Source organism: Hypanus sabinus, chromosome 2 (genome assembly GCF_030144855.1).
Source record: "Hypanus sabinus isolate sHypSab1 chromosome 2, sHypSab1.hap1, whole genome shotgun sequence".
Classification (NCBI taxonomy): Eukaryota; Metazoa; Chordata; class Chondrichthyes; order Myliobatiformes; family Dasyatidae; genus Hypanus; species Hypanus sabinus.
In genome coordinates, this window is record NC_082707.1 from 87,118,496 (window position 1) to 87,137,410 (window position 18,915).

General features: G+C 39.8%; 1 protein-coding gene across 1 annotated transcript in view; it reads left to right on the forward strand.

The window, feature by feature from the left end:
* LOC132403702 (serotransferrin-A-like) overlaps positions 1 to 18,915 on the forward strand; it is a 134,102-nt gene that overhangs the window by 70,282 nt on the left and 44,905 nt on the right. Inside the window, exons 18-19 of the mRNA XM_059987290.1 lie at positions 12,020 to 12,080; positions 16,088 to 16,224. Coding sequence (XP_059843273.1) covers positions 12,020 to 12,080; positions 16,088 to 16,224 — 198 coding nt within the window. The remainder of the gene's footprint in view (positions 1 to 12,019; positions 12,081 to 16,087; positions 16,225 to 18,915) is intronic.

Consider the following 18,915-nt stretch of genomic DNA (forward strand, 5'->3'; position numbering starts at 1 on the left):
AGGGAGACTTTCCCAAAGGGCATAGATAGGATGAGTGCAAACAGTCATTTTCTCAGAGGCTGTAGGGTTAAGATGACTGGGGAAGAATTAAAAGGGACCAGAGGGGCAATTTCTTCACAAAGAGGGTAGTGCATTTATGGAATGGACTGCCAAAGGAAGTGTTTGCTACAATAACAACATTTAAAAGACATTCAAAATGTGCTTAAGGAGATGGCGTAGGAAAGAGTGCTTCAGATTTTTCAATCATTGGTTTCTTCTCCAGGGCATGTGGGACTTGGACATACAATACGTTTTGCATCTGAACAGGACAAGGAACCAATATCCTCGCTGGGAGCTTTGCTAGTGCTGCTCAGAAAGGTTTAAACTAAAGTGGCAGAGGCCTGAGAACCCCAGCAGTAGGGCAACAGGTAAGAAAGATGATGTGACAAGTAGGATTGAAAGGAAGGACAAGGAATAGGCTAATAAACATAATGGGACCAATGGGTTAACAGGTGTTTATTTCAGTGCTAGGAGTATCATGGGTAAGGAGGATGAACTTAGCGACTGGATCAGGACATGGGATTTAAGATGCTGAGATCTTGATGTTAGAGGGACAAGACTGTCTGCTCAATGTTCCTGGGTTTTTTATTTTAGATGTGATAGAGAGGGGGGTAAAAGATGTGGAAAAGTTGCACTGCTGGTAAGGGAAAATGTCACAGCAGTACTCGGAAGGGGAATATTGGTGGAGCTCAGAAATAAGACAGGTGCAATTATGCTGATGGTTTCTACTATAGACCGTCCAATAGCCACTGAAAGGTGGAGAAATAGATATATAGGTAGTTTATGGAAAGTCTTTTGACAAGCTCTCTTATGGTAGGTTGATTCAGATAACCTGGTTGATAAAGATGCCTGAGATCCCAGGTAAATTGTAAGTTTGGATTTGAAACGGGCTTGACCGTAGAAGGTAGAGGGGAGGAGTGGAAGGCTGTGATTCTGGTCAGAAGACTGTGACCAGTGGTGTTCCACTACGAGGGGTGCCTGGCTCCTTATGGTTGTGATGTATATCAATGGTTTGAGTGAAAATGTAGATGGGTGGATTAACATGTTTGCAGATGACACTAAGATTGGTGGAGCTGTGGACAGTGTGAAGGACCATTAGAGAATATAGCATGAAAGAGATCAGTTACAGATATGAACAGAGACATGACTTATGGAGTTTCATCTGGTCTAATGCAAGTAGCTACATTTTAGGAGGTTAAATGAAAGGAGAAGCTATACATTTCATGGCAAGTCCCATAATCTCTTCGATCTGCAGGCAGAGGTTAGGGTCCAGGTTCATAGATCACTGAAAGTGGCTACTCAAGTGGATAAAGTGCTTCCCTTCATTGGTAGGAGTGCTAAGTATAACATGAAGGAAGTCATGCTTTCAAGAGACTGCAGATGTTGGAAATCCAGAGTAACACACACATAATGCTGGAGAACTCTTCAGGTCAGGCAGCATCTATGGAGAGGAATAAACACCCAATTTTGGGCTGAGAATCCTTCCTCAAGGCCTGAGCTTCCTGTTGGCTTTCACTTTAAATCTCTCCTACACTTATTTGGACCTCTCTGACTATGGCTGTTTACTCTGATCCAGCAAAACGCAATACTGTATTTGCTCAAGACAGCACCTCATCTTCCATTATTCTAAACTGAGTGATGAATAATAGCTTCAAAAACATCAGATAAACAGCCTTTCCTCTTTATGTTAGACCTGGACAGTTCTGCGGTATGCAACCAAATGCTAACATAAACTTCTTTTATCTCTCTGCCTGAACTCTTGGATAGTTCCCATATATCACAAGAAATCATAAAAAATATCACAAGTGCAATGAAAGACTTATTTGAGGCAGCAACAGAGGCACAAACCATTAGAGACATAAGACATAGAGACATAGAGTCACAAGAAAAACACAAATTATATGAAATGATACAAGAAAGAACACAATTCAAACAAATCTGATATTTGTTGAAGTGCAAGGTAGACATAGTGTTTCTAGGAGTTTTAAGTAAAATAGAAAGGAAAACTTATAAAGCAATAATTAAGGTCATGCAGGTTGGTTCTAAAACTGAACCATCAAAAAGATGTAACTTTTGAACTTGGTTGTGTGGGACTTCAGAGATAGATGCTAATTTCTTGAAGGAATACCTCATGGTTGGGAGGGATATACCTGTGAAGTACTGAGCTGGTCCATCGCTCTAGGACTAGGTATGGACGTGGAAAGGATGTTTCCTTTGGTGGAGGTATCCATAACTGGAGGACACAGCCTCAAAATTCAGGAGTGACCTTTTAGAACAGAAGTAAGGAGGAATAGTTTTAGTCAAAGAGTGGTGAATGCTCTGCCACAGACTGCAGTGGAGTCACATCTATGGATATAATCAAAGTGGAAGTTGATAGTTTCCTATTTAGTAGGGGGCATCAAGGGATATGGTGAGAGGGCAGATGTATGGGATCCAGGATCAGCCATGATGAAATGGTGGAGTGGACCTGATGGGCCAAATGGCCTAATTCTGCTCCTCTATCTTATGGTTTTCCGGTCTCTTTGCAGCTTCTTATTTTCTGCTTTCATTGAGTGTTGAGTCGGGCAGCGCCGTGGAAGTCCATAGCGGGGGTATTCCCTTCTGCCGCCACCGTGGGATGATGAATCAATCGGGGACCCTGAGGACTTGTGCAAACTGTGTGGTGGTTTCGAACTTATAGTCTTTTAACATCTTTGGACTATTTTTACTGTGCTCATGGTCTTTTTTTTAATCAATTATGCTATTGTTTGTACTGTTGTAACTATATGTTGTAACTATGTGGTTTTATGCACGTCTTGTAGCTTTAGGTTTTGGTCTTGTTTGTCTGGTGGATTTGGAGCTCCTTTCCGGGGAACGTGCTAAGATGGTAGCGTGATATTAATACGTAGCAGCCTCTCTGGACTCTGGATTGGGGATTGCCAAGTGTTATGTGGATTTTCTGGTGTAGTCTGTTTTGTCATGTGTTTTTGTGATATCATTCTGGAGGAACGTTGTCTCATTTTTTAACTGCACTGCAATTGTGTTTTCTAAATGACAATAAACTGAATCTGAATCTGAATTTGTGTCGCCGTACTGTTCTCTGTTATTTTGAGCTTTCAGCAACTACAGTGTTTTCTGTTTGAAGGATTCAGTGTTGTTTGTGTGTGTGTGTGTGTGCGTCTGACCGTCTGTCTCTGTCTCTCCCATTCTCTCTCCTTCCTCATGCTCCTAGCCATCAGAGTCTCTCAGCCACCACCACACAGTGTTGTTCAGCTTCATTTGCTCTCTAACCTATCTCTTTTGTCCACTCCATCCACCCTCTTTCTTTGCAGTTTAAAATTTTAAATTATGTTTGATGTGTAACTTTTCATGTTTCTCATGAATGCTTGCCAACCTGAAAGTTAACTCTGTTTCCCCCATCACAGTTTCTGCCTGACCTAGAGGGCATTTCTGGCATCTTCACCTTTTATTCCTGCTTCCCTAATTGCTTCACATAACTGAATTACTTCATCGCTGATATCATTCCTGCTATCCTCATTGCATTCTCCCCAAGGTTTCACATTCTGCCTGAAGCACAGTGCCCCAGATTAATACATTGCTCTGACTGATGCCAGTCCAGGGAGACCGCAAGAGGTTTCATTCAACCAGTTGTGATCCTGAGTCAGAAGAAACATACAGGAGGATATGATGAACGACATAATTGGGAGAGAACATAGCGGATGTAATATAATGTGGAAGAACGTGGGGTCATAACCTTAACTGTGCAATATAGAAACACAGTATTTTTGAAGTGCAGAGGGTTTGGAAAAATGCTAATGTTGAAAGGTGTCTGTACAGATCACTAAAGCTGACATGCCAATGTAACAAAGAATTAGGAAGACAAATGGTATGTTGCCATTCATTACAAAAGGGTTGGTGTACAGAAGTAAAGATGCCTTTCAGCAATCTATGGGGCCATGGAAAGACTAAGTGTACAGATTTGGTCTCAGTAACTATAAATTTGACATAGATGGAGTGTGGTGAAGAATCACTAGACTGGTGGCACAGATAGCAGGTGTGCCATATGAAAAGGGGTTATGTTGTCTCTAAAGCTTAGAAGAATGGCATGTTACCACTAAAACTTAAAATTTCTTTCAAGGCTCCTAGGCTGGATGCAAGGAAATTTTGCCCTATCTAATCAGTCCAGAAGCCATGGGTCATAATCCCAGAATAAGGCAAAGGACATTTAAAAATGAACTGAGGAGAAACATCTTTACTTAAAGGATGGTGAATTTTTCTTTAAGTAAGGTCTGTGAATGTTCAAAATATAATCCTGGGCATTAAAGGATTCAAGAGATATGGAAGTTCAGGAAAATAGAGCTCAGATTAAAGATCAATCAAGATGCCGAAGATAAACAAAACATTAATGAAGGAGCGTACAGCCTACTTTTGCTCCCAATTCTTAAGTTCTTGTGTTATGTTCAAGCCACTGGTTACGAAGCCAAGTACCTTGTGCATGTTCACAACTGCTTAACCAACATTCTTCTGACCTGCTAACTTGATCTACCTCCCGTTCTCGCAGAGTGGTATCCTATAGAAAGGCATGGCCTCAGTTACACTGCTCAGATCATTGCTGTTTGTGAGGTTCCTTAAAGGCCAATCTCGAGTCTATAGGGCCATATTTCTGAAATTAACAACATTAAACAATAAGAAAAACAAGGTTAATTGATTGAATATGGATGTGGTAGGTTTATAAATCAAAGTGAAGTATATATTTTTTTCTGTAGGCTGTGACTTCACAATGTTTGTACATGTTACCAAGTGACCCAATGGTAAAGTAAGGAAGTTGGCATTCGGTCTGCACACAGCAGGGAACAACAGTGAGAGAAATGGGAGTGCCCATGAAGAGCACAAAGAAACCTGGAAATTAATGTGAGACCTGCAGTTTGAGAGTGAGAAGATTAAGCCAGATGTATCAGTATTACTGTGAGGTAAAGGGAATTACAGAGGCATGAGAAAGGAGCTGGCCAAAGCTGATGAAAAAGAGACATTAGCAGAGATCACAGCACAGCAGCAATGGCTGAAGTTTCTGGGAGTACTTTGGAAGGTGCTGGACAGTTACGTCCCAAAGATGAAGAAGTATTCTATTGGGAGGATGAGGCAACTATGGCAGACAAAAGAGAGGGCATATGATACAGTAAAATTTAGTGGGAAGTTAGAGGATTGGGAAGTTTTTGAAAACCAACAGAAGGCAATTTCAAAAACCATAAGGAGAGAAAGGATGAAATATGAAGGTAAGCTATCCAACAATATCAAGGAGGATATCAAAAGTATTTTTTTCCCCTATATTGAATGATGAGACTGGGTATTGCAACACTGGAAAATGATGTTGGAGAGGTAGCAAAGAGGAATCAAGAAATGGTGGATAAGCCTAATAAGCATTTTGCTTTAGGCTTCACTTTGGAAGCCACCATGGCAGAAATTTAGTAGTGTTGGGGGTAGTTACTATTACTAAGGAGAAGATGCTTGGGAAGTTCAAAGGCTTGAAGATAGATGAGTCATCTGGACCAGATGGACTACACCCAAGGCTTCTGAAAGAGGTAGCTGAAAAGATTTTGGAGGCATTAGTAATGATATTTCAAGAATCACTAGATTCTGGAATGGTTCTGGAGGATTGGAAAACTGCAAATGTCACTCCACTCTTCAAGAAGGGAGAGAGGCAGACTAAAGCAAATAATGGGCTAATTAGTTTGACTTCAGTGGTTGGGAAGATCCTGGAGTTCATTATTAAGGATAAGGTTTCGGGGTACTTAGAGGTGCATGTTAAAATAGACCAAAGTCAGCATGGTTTCCTGAAGGGGAAATCTCGCATGTCAATCTGTTGAAATTCTTTGAGGAAATAACAGGCACGATAGACAAAAGTGAATCAGTGAAAGTTGTTTACTTGGAGTTTCAGAAAGCTTTTAACAAGCTGCTTAACTAGATAAGAACCATTGGTATTTTAGGAAAGATACTACCATGGATAGAAGATTGGCTGATTGGCAGGAGGCAAACAGTAAAAATAAAAGGGGTCTATTCTGATTGGCTGCTGGTTACTAGTAGTGTTTCTCAGGAGTCAGTATCAGGTCCATTTCCTTTTACATTATATGTAAATGATTTTGATAATGGAATAGATGGTGTACGGTCATGCACTTTTGTAGAAGGAATAAAGGCAGAGACTATTTTCTAAATGGGGAAAAAAATTTAAAAATCAGAGGTGCAAAGGATTTGGGAATCCTTGTTAAGGATTTGGGAATCCTTGTTCAGGATTCCCTGAAGGTTAACTTGCAGATTAAGTCAGTGGTAAGGAAAACATATCCAATGTTAGTATTCATTTCAAAAGGACTAGAATATAGGAGCAAGGATGTGATGCTGGGGATTTATAAGGCATTGGTCAGATCATACTTGGAGTATTGTGAGCAGTTTTGGGCCTGTTGTGCTGACATTGGAGAGAGTTCAGAGGAGGTTCATAAGAATGATTCTGGGAATGAAAAGTTTAACGTATGAGAAGTGTTTGATGGCTCTGGGTCTCTATTCTCTGGGATTTAGAAGAATGAGGGGGAATCTCATTGAACCCCACTGAATATAGAAGGGTCTGGGTAGAGTGGATGTGGAAAGCATGTTTCCTATGGTGGGTGAGTCCAAAACCAGAGGTATAAAGGAGGTTGAGAGACATCTTGATAGATGTGTAGAAGATGATAAGGGACATAGATCAAGTGAACAGCTAGAGGCTTTTTCCTGGGCAGAAATGGCTAACACCAGTGGGCATAATTTTCAGGTGATTGGAGGAAAGTATGGGGGGATGTCAGGGATAGGATTTTTACACAGAGAGCGGGGGATTCATGGAATGCCCTGTCAGGGGTAATGGTAGGGGCAGATAAATTAGGGACATTAAAAGAAGTCTTCTATAGGAACATGGGTGATAGAAAAGTGGAGAGATATGTAGGAGGAAAGGGTTAGTTTGACCATAGAGTAGGTTAAAAGGTTGGACTACATCATGGTCCAAAGGTCCTGTATTATTCTATGGCATTCTTACTGTGTCAGAAGAAAGAGCAGGTGATGCATGTTAAAGCCAAAACCAACAGGCAGCTCATCTCCAGACCACAATTTCAACACCAGGAAATATGAGCACATCTGGGTCGCATGGTGTTGCACAGCAACATTACTCAGTCAGCAGCGGACTGAATCTAAAGCCCATTGGATAACACACGCAACTTTGTCAAGATTATAAATGAGTTCATTGTGTATTGTGAAAAGGGAATGTTTGTTGGCAAAAAGCTCAGTCATTAAAGTAATATTGAATGAAGTCTTTACAGCCCCTGCTATAAATTTTAATCTGTCACCACAAACTTTATTTTCATACAATCACAATCTTAATTAAACCTGTGAACCCATATTCTGTCCACTCCAAGACTAACACCTTGACCCCTGCAAATAACCATATCTGTGTCTCTTAGGATAAATAAAGGGACAAGTTGGGGTCACGTAGTTGATTGGGGCAAATCTCCTGTATCTTAAATCAAGTTTATTGCTATTTAACTATATACATGTATATAACCATATAATGTATATAGAAATGAGACAACGTTTCTTTGAACCAGGGTGTAAAGCACAGTAGTACACATAATACGTGATAACTTATGAAGGGAAGGATAAGATCTACAGATGAATCATGCAAAAATAACAAACTAAAGTGCATTAATATTAAGTATTGTAAGGTACAGAACTGATTAATCAGTGGCACTTTGAATATGATGTGACAGGGAGTCCAGAATCGTAATGACCTGGGGAAGAAACTGTTTCTCGTGCTGACAGTTCTTGTTTTTATGCATCAGAGTCTCCTGCCCGATGGTAGAAAGTCAAAGAGGATGATGGATAGATGGGTGGGATCCTTAAATAAAACAAGGAGCCTGTGTACGCAGCGCTCCTGATAAATGTCCCCAATGGATGGTAGGGAGACCCCCATGATCCTCTCAGCTCTTCTCACAGTCCTTTGTAGAGACTTCTGGTCTGATGCTCAGCTGCTGCCATACCAGATAGAGATTCAAGTTGTTAGAAAGTTCTCAAAGGTGCTCTTGTAAAATGCAGTTAAGGTGGGGCTGGGGGGGTATCCTTACCTGCTTCAATCTTCTTAGGAAATGGGAGCGCTGCTGTGCTTTCTTGTTCATGGAGGTGATATTAAGGGACCAGGTGAGGTCATCCATGATGTAAGCTCCCAGGAACTTGGTGCACTGAACTCTACGGAGGTGCTGTGTATTTGTAGAAGGGGATGGTTTGTCTGCACCTTCCTGAAGTCCACAATGATTTCCTTTGTCTTCTCCACATTCAGGCTTAGGTTGTTGTTCTCACACCAATCCACCAGCTGTTCTATGTCCTCTCTGTACTCCATTTCATCATCATTCTTGATATGGTCAACCACTGTTGTGTCATCCACAAACTTGATGACACGGTTTGAGCTGGATTCTGTGACACAGTCATGCATCAGCAGTATGAACAGCAGTGGGCTGTGTATACAGCCTTGGGGAGTGTTAGTGCTCAGCATAAGGGGATGAGGGATCTTGCTGCCAACATGGACTGACTGTGGCCTTACTATTAAGAAGTCCAATATCCAATTGCTGAGGGAGGTTTTGAGACCCAGCAATAACAGTCTCCCCGCCAGCGTCTGGAGTATGATGGTGTTGAATGTGGAACTGAAGTCTATAAACAGTAGTCTGGCATCTGAGACCCTGTTTTCCAGGTGGGACAGGACAGAGTGGAGGCCAGAGGCTACTACATCGTCAGTGGGTCTATCTGAGCAATAAGCAAACTGGAAAGAGGGAAGCAGTCAGGAGAAAGACTTCAATGTGAACCACGACCAGCCACTCAAAGCATTTTATAATGGTAAATGTTAATACCACCAGGCAATAGTCATTTAGGCAGGTTACTGTCACCTTCTTTGGCACTGGTGTGATGGTTCCTGCCTTGAAAACCCAGGGGACAATCGATTGTTCCAGAGGGATATTGAATATATCCGTCAGCACCTCAGTCAGCTGGGCTGCGCAATCTTTCAGAAGCCAGCCTGGTATGTTATCGGACCTCATATTTATGTGGGTTAACCCCGGCCAGGGTCTTCCTCATCTCAGCTTCAGCCAGATGCAGTGTCTGCTCCCCTGGGGGAAGAGGGTGCTTTTCTCGCCTGCACTTTGTTATATGCATCAAACTGAGCATAGGAGACATTCAGCCTCTCAGGGAGTGAAGCATCCTGGTCACTGGTGTACACGATTGACTTGTAGTCTGTAATCCTCTGAATTCCCTGCCACATCAACCACGTGTCTCTAGAATTACAGAACTGGCTGTAAATTCTCTGCAAGTGCTCCCACTTTATCTTTCTGATGGAGTGGGAAAGCACAGTTCTTGTTCCCGTGAGAGCTGCTGGATCCCTGATCTAAAGGCAGCATCACGATTCCTCCGCCTGGCACGGACCTCCCTGCCTCCCTGAACATTCTCCTGCTCCTGTTAGCAAAGCAACCCTGCAGTGCTGAGATTGCACCCTCAGGCCAGGTTTTCAGCACCTTTATTCAGTCACTAACTTGGAATTAACGTTACAGCTAAGTGATCTGCGAGCCCAATGTGGGGTTGAGGGATTGCTTCACAGGCACCTGGTATGTTAGTGGAAACTAGGCCTTGTGTATTTTTACCTCTGGTCGCAAAACCAATATGCTGGTGATCATCTCTATGATCAGATACCAACTGTGGTAATGTATCTAACCCTGCAGGGTACTTGGCCAACTGTTAGCTCCTGGACTCGTAACAACACTTATTCCAAACAGTCATCCTTGCTTTTAATACCCACCTTCAATTTTTCACCTTCCTGTCTTTCCTCCTTCAGGATTCCCATTCTGACAACTACATTACCTATCCCCTACTCTGGCAGTGCTGATTACACCTGCCAATTCCGCACCCTAACTTTCCTTGTCATAATCCTCAGGCTTTTTAGCCTCAATTTAAGATTTTATTCAACTTCCCCCTATTTGGCTGAAGAAGGCTTGAGGAGAAACCCAAACTTTCATCCCAGAAGACACTAGGTCAATGAAAAGAACACATTAGTGTACACTGGATTAATTCCTCCATCAATAACTATTAGAAACTATTATACATGTAGGGCTGTCTCACACACATACTCTCTCTCTCTAACTGTGGTATTAACTGTTCAGGTTAACAGAATGGCTTCTCTGTAATGTTACTGAATGCTGTAATGGGTTTCTGTGCCTGGAATGTTTGGGTTATAACTGCAGGTAAGGAGGGAACTAACCAATGGAGAATTGTAATGCTATCTTGTATCTGTGAGCTGAGAGGGAGTTTGCAATATTTTTTGAGCAGACAGCGGTTCCAGGGCGGTGGATACTGGAAGTTGGCGGTTTGGACGGTGGCCAAAGGCTTGGAAGGTCATTGTGGAAGGAACTGGAGGTGTGAGCTCCAATGTATTCAAATATTATGTGCACAAACTGATAAACTTACTATTTTGGCACCTTTAGTTTATCTGTTTCTACTAACCCATCACTAACTTTATAGTTAAAGTTGTAATTATTTACTCGCCTTTGGTGTATTGTTTGATTTTTGTGTTGTGAGCGTGTACTGGGGGAGCGGCATTACACCGTATTTACACCAAAGTATTGCACTGTTGGCAGGGCGATGGCGGTTCACCCTAGATGAACAGGGGTAAATTGGGGGCACAGAGGCTACACACAATTTTATGGTACTATAGCAGAGCTGTTAGTGTTCTAATTTGTTCTATATTTCACTTAAATATATAATTTGTTACTCAGTTAAACAGTAGTTTGCCTTTTTAAGTATCACTATGAAACTTTGGCTAATCGAAGTAGCCACTTAATTGGGCCAAAGTGTCCTGGTCTTGATGTCATTCCAGTTAACCGGAATCCACTGTATTTCAATGACTGGAATGCACGTGGTTCAGGATACACAAAGGAGCAAGGAGACCAAGGATGGTGGTGTGGGATGGTTTGGACAGTTTGTATCAGGGGAGAAGGTTCCAAAAGCAAGGATAAAGGCAAGGATTTCAACACAGTGATGAGAATATTAAACAAGGAGCCATTGAAGTTTAACAAGAGCAGATGTAATGTGTAAGTGATACAGTGCAGGAGCAGTATGGACAGCAGATTGTTAAGCTGAGCTTTAATTAATTGAACTCTTGGAACATCAATAAATGATGGTCATAGAGGAAAATGTACTTCTCTATTGGAAAACGTACAGCCCTGCCTCCCACCAATTTTCTTAGTCCTTCTTCTGGCTGCAATCTTCTTAGTGAAATACTTCTACCAGGAAAGTATTTCTCAAATGGAAGCTGCAGTATCAATATTTGAAGGGAATCAAAGTTCTAAGTTCAAACTTTTCTTACGTTTTGACTGCACAGAGAAGCCCACATCAGGAAGGTGAACATGGTTTGAGTCCAGCTTTTTTGTCTGAGAGGTCGGTTAAGTCAGGCAAGGAACGTAGTCAGAGCAACCATTCCTAGGCACAGTCATAGGAAATCAAAATCATAGTTCTACTCTTCAGCAGCTCTGTGCTGGTCATTCTGGCGACCCGAATATCAGGTGGTCTGGACCTGCTAGGGGAGGATTAAAGGGGAAAGGCAAAGGAAAGTTTCATCACTTGAGGGAGGATTGTGAAAAGCAAAGATCTGGGAAGTTGTTTCTGAGAAAAAACATTACACAATTGTTCTACATTTACTGCTATTAAAGTGTTGACCCTTTTGGAAACTGTAAATCTGCCAAATTAAAACAACTCCTGAAATTGCAAAATTAAGGGTTTATTTGAATTGCAACAGTTGGTTTATTTCCGATTAAGAACTTGAGAAACACTCAGTAAACAGGAAGGGGTGTTTACCTACCACGTCCCTGCCAGTTAGAAATCAATAAAAGGCGAGCTGGAGCACTGGTAATGCCTCAGAGCTACTCAGCAAATGACTGATTCTCTCCTTCACCAGCCTTTGAACACGCCTGCCAGCATGAGGTTGTTCTTCACAGTACTGCTCTCAGGAATTATTTGTAAGTCAGAAGATTTTATCTACTTCTGTGCGTAGTTTGGATTTTCTCAGTATGTACAGCTCTTGTTCTGCTGCAGTGCCTGAAATTTAGGCAACTATTGTTCACATATCAAAAGTACACATGGATAAGTAGGTTTAATGTGTAAATCAACAACTGCCCGGGTACAGATGGAGAGCAGCCTTTCGTCTCCCTCTTTCTTTGCAAAGAAAACTATTAATGATTGACTGAAATATTTAAAGGTAGTTTTGGTTTGAACTGCATTCTGTTTGTGTCCCCTTGCACTCCACTATGTAAATATTGGTTGACACAGTGCAATGCAGATGCTGGAATCTGAAGCAACGAGCCACCTGCTGGAGGAACTCAGCAAGATCGAACAACATCTGCAGAAGAATTGTCATTTTATCAGGTCAAACCCCGCATCAAATATTCAAATATTGGTTGTACGTCAGAATAGGCATACTTTCTATATCTTTGTACCCTAGCACAGTTATATTTAGCTCATCTTTGCAGCTCAGTAGAGCTATATTACTGTTCCCCAAGTACATGAGCACAAACCCAGCATCTTCATTCAATTCCCAAGTAAAATTATAACTAAATTGTTTATCTATCAAACTATTCTCATGGATTTTGTAGTCTCAGTAATGACTTTACACTTGCTTACACACCCATTACACCAATGGCTTTTAGGGCAACAATGAAAGGTCCTCCACCCTGCTCTGTACTTGACCATCTTCTCTATTGTGCCTTCAGGGTCCTCATTTCTTACTGTCACACACAGATATAGAAGGATTCTTCACTGTTGTTTCCATAACTGTTTTGTTTACAGCCCTGAGCTGAACACCTGAACATAGAGGACCAGTGGACCACTCTTAGCCTGGCCTCTGTCCTTCGACCTGTTTGGCATGGATAACGCTACCAGGAACCAAAGCATAAGGCTCTGACTCGAGCCAGAATAGCTGTCCCAGCCACTGAGGCGTGTAAGCCTCCAAACCCCATGGCAAGGTTGTGGTCCTCTTGGAGGGGCTGTCTTGTGCTGCTCCTTTCTCTGCATTTGGATGGGATGTAAAATATACTTTGTGTCACTGGGGATCACATGACACTATTCAAAGCTAAGAAACAAGTGTCTAGTGTCCTCGCCCACATTTGATCCTCAGCTAAAACTAAGCCCACATGAACTTGTCTTTCATTTCATTATTCCTTGTCCCAGCTTCTTGCCAAGAGCAAACTGAATGCAATCTAAAAAAGGTTAAAAAGAAATATGAGAGGCTTGTTTACAAAAAAAGTAAGTCTTTGAACTATAGAGAATCATCACATTCATTAACGGTCATGCTGATGGGACAGGTTGCATTTATGACAGACAAAAGCAAGTTTACTTAGGAACATAAGAAGAAGCAGAGTTAGATGCTGTGATTCCTCATGCCTCCTCTACTATTCAATAAGATCATGGCAGATCTGTTACCTCAGTGTCACTGTCCTGCACTCTTATGTCCATGAGTAACTCAATACCCTTAGTGTATAGTGACTCCTTTTTTAGTCTCAGCACTGACAGAAAGAAACTTGTTCTGCACAATTCTGCTGAAGGGAGAGCGCCGGGGGAAAATGGAGCCAAAAGTTGACAAAAGCAACTGTGACAGGACACTGGGAGATTCTGAAGGACGAGATTTTCAGGATGCTCTGAGTACAGAGACAGGTACAGTTACAACACTAGCATTTGCCAGTGTGGAAACTTGCACCAGCGTGTTCCATTCACAATAAACAGAACAAATCTAGTCTGATTAATTATCCCTCAATCAGCAGAAAAATTATGGAATCTCCTGCTTTCATCACTGCCTTCAAACAACATTTACTCTCTCATCAATACCCAACTTTGGGTTTCAGAGACCAGCTGATTACCCAGTTTGGCGGGGCCGAAGGCTGCTCCCCCTAGACGAGAACGAGCTGAGCGAGCCTGAGGCGACCCAGGGAGTTACATAAAGATGCTAGGAACCTAAAACAATAAGAAACACAGAAAAACTGTGAAATATTCAGCAGATCAAGCCAAAGCTGTGGGAAGAAAAAGTGTTGATGTTGCAAGTTGAGCCAACATGTGTAAAAGGCTATTTGGTGATGCATCAGAGAGACTTGATGAAGAGATTGGAATGAAGGTTGTCATAGCATTTTAAGAAAGTATTTAACAAAATGAACAAGAAATTTTGTTGAGAAACTTAAGACTTATGGAAAAGGAGGATTGATTCCAATGGATAAAATATTGGTTTATGTATAGACAATGGAGAGTTGTAAATGATAACTGTTTTTCAGACTGAAGTAGCCAGTGCTGGGCAAATGCACTTTTTAAAAAGAACATAACTTTGATATTGAAATACTGAACAAAATTTCAAAATTTGCCAGTAGGATTAAACTTGGGATTGTGACTAACAGTGAGGATGTTAATTCCATATATTAATTAGATGGACATGTAGCAGATGGAATGAAATGAAAAGTACAAAGCAATGCATTTTGACAGAGGAGAAGAAAAAGCTAAAGGGTGTAAAGGAACAGGGGGACCTGCAAATTCATGTGCATAGATCTTTGAAGAATTGTTAGCCAAGCCGAAGAAACCTCAAGTTTCATAAATAGAAATATTGAGCATAAAAAGCAGAAAAGTTGTACTAAATCTTTATAAAGCTATCATTAAGCATTAAGAATTGTGTCCAGTACTGATGTCTTCTTTTGATAGATGACTTTAAAAAGACATGGATGAAATTTACCAGAAGGGTTTTAGGGATAAAAGATTTTAGGTACAAGATCAGGGGAATTTGAGAATTTGGGCTTGTCATCATGAAACAACGGACATGGAGGGAAGATATGTTGGAATGGTCTTAGGTTATGGTAGGTTCAGAAAGTGTCACTATCAACACATGGTGCACAGATTTCCTTCCACATCACAATTGTGTACCAACAGGTTTGTGGGATACAGAAGGGAGCTTATGCGTATGTCTGAGAGACAGAAAGTTGCAAAGGCACATCAAAACAACAGGACAGAGAGAAGACTTATGGGGTAACACCCCTGGGGCTTCTCCAATTTATTATAAGGTTGGCTGATGAAACATGAACCAGGAGACAGATTCAGGAGATTTGGGTAGATGTGAGGAAGTGAGTGATAGAGACCTGACCTTGCTGTCCGTGAGATGATAGTGGAGATGATGAATGATCTGAAAGTTAATTTGGATAGCTGATAGAAACTCTCAGGCAAAGGGGGAGAATTGGAATAAAGGGGCTGATTAGAGCTAGCATCAAGGAATGTATGACTTCTTTCAGTACTGCAATGACCTTATAATTCTAAGATGATGATTCAGTCTCACTTCTGATCTAGAGAGCTTCTGGCCTCAAGCTCTTGTACACAAAATCCGTTTGGCACAGACAGGCAAGGGAGTATTGCCTATGAGGCATTATTGTAATGTGTCTCCTCCCAGTGATAAAGTCCCAGCTTTACCTGGACAGAGAGTTCACACGTTCACATTTGGTTATTGGTGCTTATGCCATAAAAGGCGCAAAACAAAATGGGTGTGTTTTGCTTCTTGTGGCCAAACCTTCCCTGGAGCAGACAATCAATTCCCTCTGCTGCAATCACAAAGATGGAAGCATGCTAAGAAAAAACAAAGTAAAGACTAAGTCACTCTGCAGAGAACTCAGGCAAGAATTCTCTGTGCAAAGTGGACCTGGAAGTTGAAATGTTCATTCCCCCGAAAGGCTGATGACGTAGGTATACATGTTGGCATAAAGTTGATGTTACATTTTCAAATTTGAAATGTTATCGCTAGTTTTCTCATTAGACCAAGTTTAGTGAGTAGAATGACAGCTTTCCTGCACTAGAAAACAGAGATAAAGCAAGTTGCTACCTGTGAAAAGGTTTCTACAAACTTTACTATAAACTTCTCAAGTTACTGGTATGGTGATGAACTGAAGATCTCACTTATAAACAGTGAGGATAAAGTGATAGAAGAGGCTAATCTGCTCCTATCTTCTAGGTGCAGCCAGTGTTTCCCCTATTATGCGGCTGCGTTGGTGTACAACCTCTGATCTTGAACAAAGTAAGTGCAACAACTGGACATCTGTTGATTGCGTCCAAGCTACTAGCATGGAAGATTGCGTCTGGAAGATTAAGGTACATGTCTTTCTTTTTCAATCTTTTTATTATTGTTATTAATATCAACAAAATACATTTGATACATAGATAATGGGATTACAAACATACACATTTCAACTGCACATGAAAGAATACATAAGCAATGATTACAGTATAAATGAGTATTCCCAAATCATGAACGATACAATATATAAATAAACAAGGCAAATCTAGGTATATCATAACGTGTAATTAAAAAAAAACAGAAAAAAAGAAAAAGAAAAAAAATATGCAAAAAAAACTAATCTAATAATCTAATAGCTAATAAGGAGAGAAAAAGGAAAAAAGAAAAAAAGAAAAACTGAAAAAAGAAAAAAAAGGCAGTTTATAATGTCTCATAAAAATACAGAATCATCAGTGTCGTCAACTCCAATCCTCTCAACATATATAAAATCAAAACTGGAAAATCAAATAGGCTTGGAACAGGTTCATAATACATCATATGAAAATATTGAATAAATGGTCTCCATATCTTGTCAAATTTAATAGAAGTATCAAATACACCACTTCTAATTTTTTCTAAATTTAAACATAACATAGTTTGAGAAAACCAATGAAATACAGTAGGAGGATTAATTTCCTTCCAGTTCAACAAAATAGATCTTCTAGCCATTAGTGTAAGAAACACAATCATTCAACAGGTGGAAGAAGATAAATGAAGTGAGTCCATCAGTGGTAAACCAAAAATTGCGGTAATAGGATAGGGTTGTAAATCAATGTTCAATACCGCAGAGATAATATCAAAAATATCTTTCCAATATTTTTTCAAAAGCGGACACGACCAAAACATATGAGTTAAAGATGTTATTTCAGATGGACATCTATCACAAATAGGATTTATATAGGAATAAAAATGAGCCAATTTATCCTTGGACATATGGGCCCTATGTACGACCTTAAACTGTATTAATGAATGCTTGGCACATATAGATGATGTATTAACTAATTGAAGAATTTTATCCCAATTCTCAATAGGAATAATAAGGTTAAGCTCTCTTTCCCAATCATTTTCTGTCTTATAAAAGTGCTCTGAACGTATCTTCATAATTATATTATAAAGTTTTGATATAAGCCCTTTTTGAAAGGGGTTTAATTCAAACAAACTCTCCAAAATACCTGAAGACACAAAATTTGGAAAAGTAGGAAGTACAGTATTTAAAAAAATTCCTAATCTGTAAGTATCTAAAAAAATGAAATCTAGGCAAATTATATTTGTTAGATAATTGCTCAAAAGACATAAAACAATTATCCAAAAATAAATCAGAAAATCGTAGTAATCCCTTAGTCTTCCAAGCCGAATAAGCTTGGTCTATAATTGAAGGGTGGAAAAAACAATTGGGTACAATAGGAATATTTAAAACAAACTGAGTCAACCCAAAAAATTTCCAAAATTGAAACCATATACGTAAAGTATGTTTAACTATTGGGTTCTCAATTCGTTTCGGCAATTTAGTAAGAGCAAAAGGGAGAGAAGTCCCCAAAATAGAACCCAGTGGAAAACCTGGTACCGATTTAATTTCCAGGCTCACCCAATGAGGGCTAAAAGATCCATCCCAATCTTTCAACAAACATATCAAATATCTAATATTATCTGCCCAATAATAAAATCTTAAATTGGGCAATGCTAATCCACCTTCCTTCTTTGCCTTCTGTAAGTATATTTTACCTAACCTGGGATTTTTATTCTCCCATATATATGAGGAAAGTTTTGAATCAACATTAATAAAAAAAGATTTCAGAATAAAAATTGGTACCGCTTAAAAAATATATAAAAACTTAGGTAAAATAACCACCTTGATAGCATTAATCCTACCTATCAGAGATAAAGATAATGATGACCACTTAGTAAACAAACATTTAATCTGATCAATTAAGGGTACAAAATTAACCTTAAATAAGTCTTTATGGTTTTTTGTAAATTTAATCCGTAAGTAAATAAAAGAGTCATTAACTAATTTAAAAGGTAAGTTTCCATAGATTGGGACCTGTCTATTTAAAGGAAACAATTCACTCTTATTAAGATTTAATATATACCCAGAAAAGTCACTTAATTGAGCCAACAATGATAAAACTACAGGAATAGATTTCTCAGGATTAGAAATAAATAATAATAAATCATCTGCATACAAAGATAACTTATGAGTATCTGTCCCATGATTAATACCAAGAATATCCCGTGATTCTCTAATAGCAATTGCCAAGGGTTCTAAAGCAGTATCAAATAATAGTGGGCTAAGAGGACAGTCTTGTCTAGTGCCCCGAAATAAACGAAAAAAGGGAGATCTTTGATTATTAGTAAACACCGAGGCTACTGGAGTATGATAAATCAGTTTAATCCGGGAAATAAATGTCAGACTAAAATTAAACTTCTCCAACACTTTAAATAAGTATGGCCATTCAACTCTGTCAAATGCTTTCTCCGCATCTAATGAAATAATACATTCTGAAATATTATGTGAAGGAGTATACACAATATTCAGTAACCTCCTAACATTAAAAAAAGAATAACAATTTTTAATAAAACTGGTTTGATTTTCCGAAATAATTTGGGGTAATACCTTCTCCAACCTGAACGCAAGTAACTTGGAAAAAATCTTGGAGTCTACATTCAATAAGGATATTGGTCTATAGGATGCGCAATCAGTAGGGTCTTTATCTTTCTTCAATATT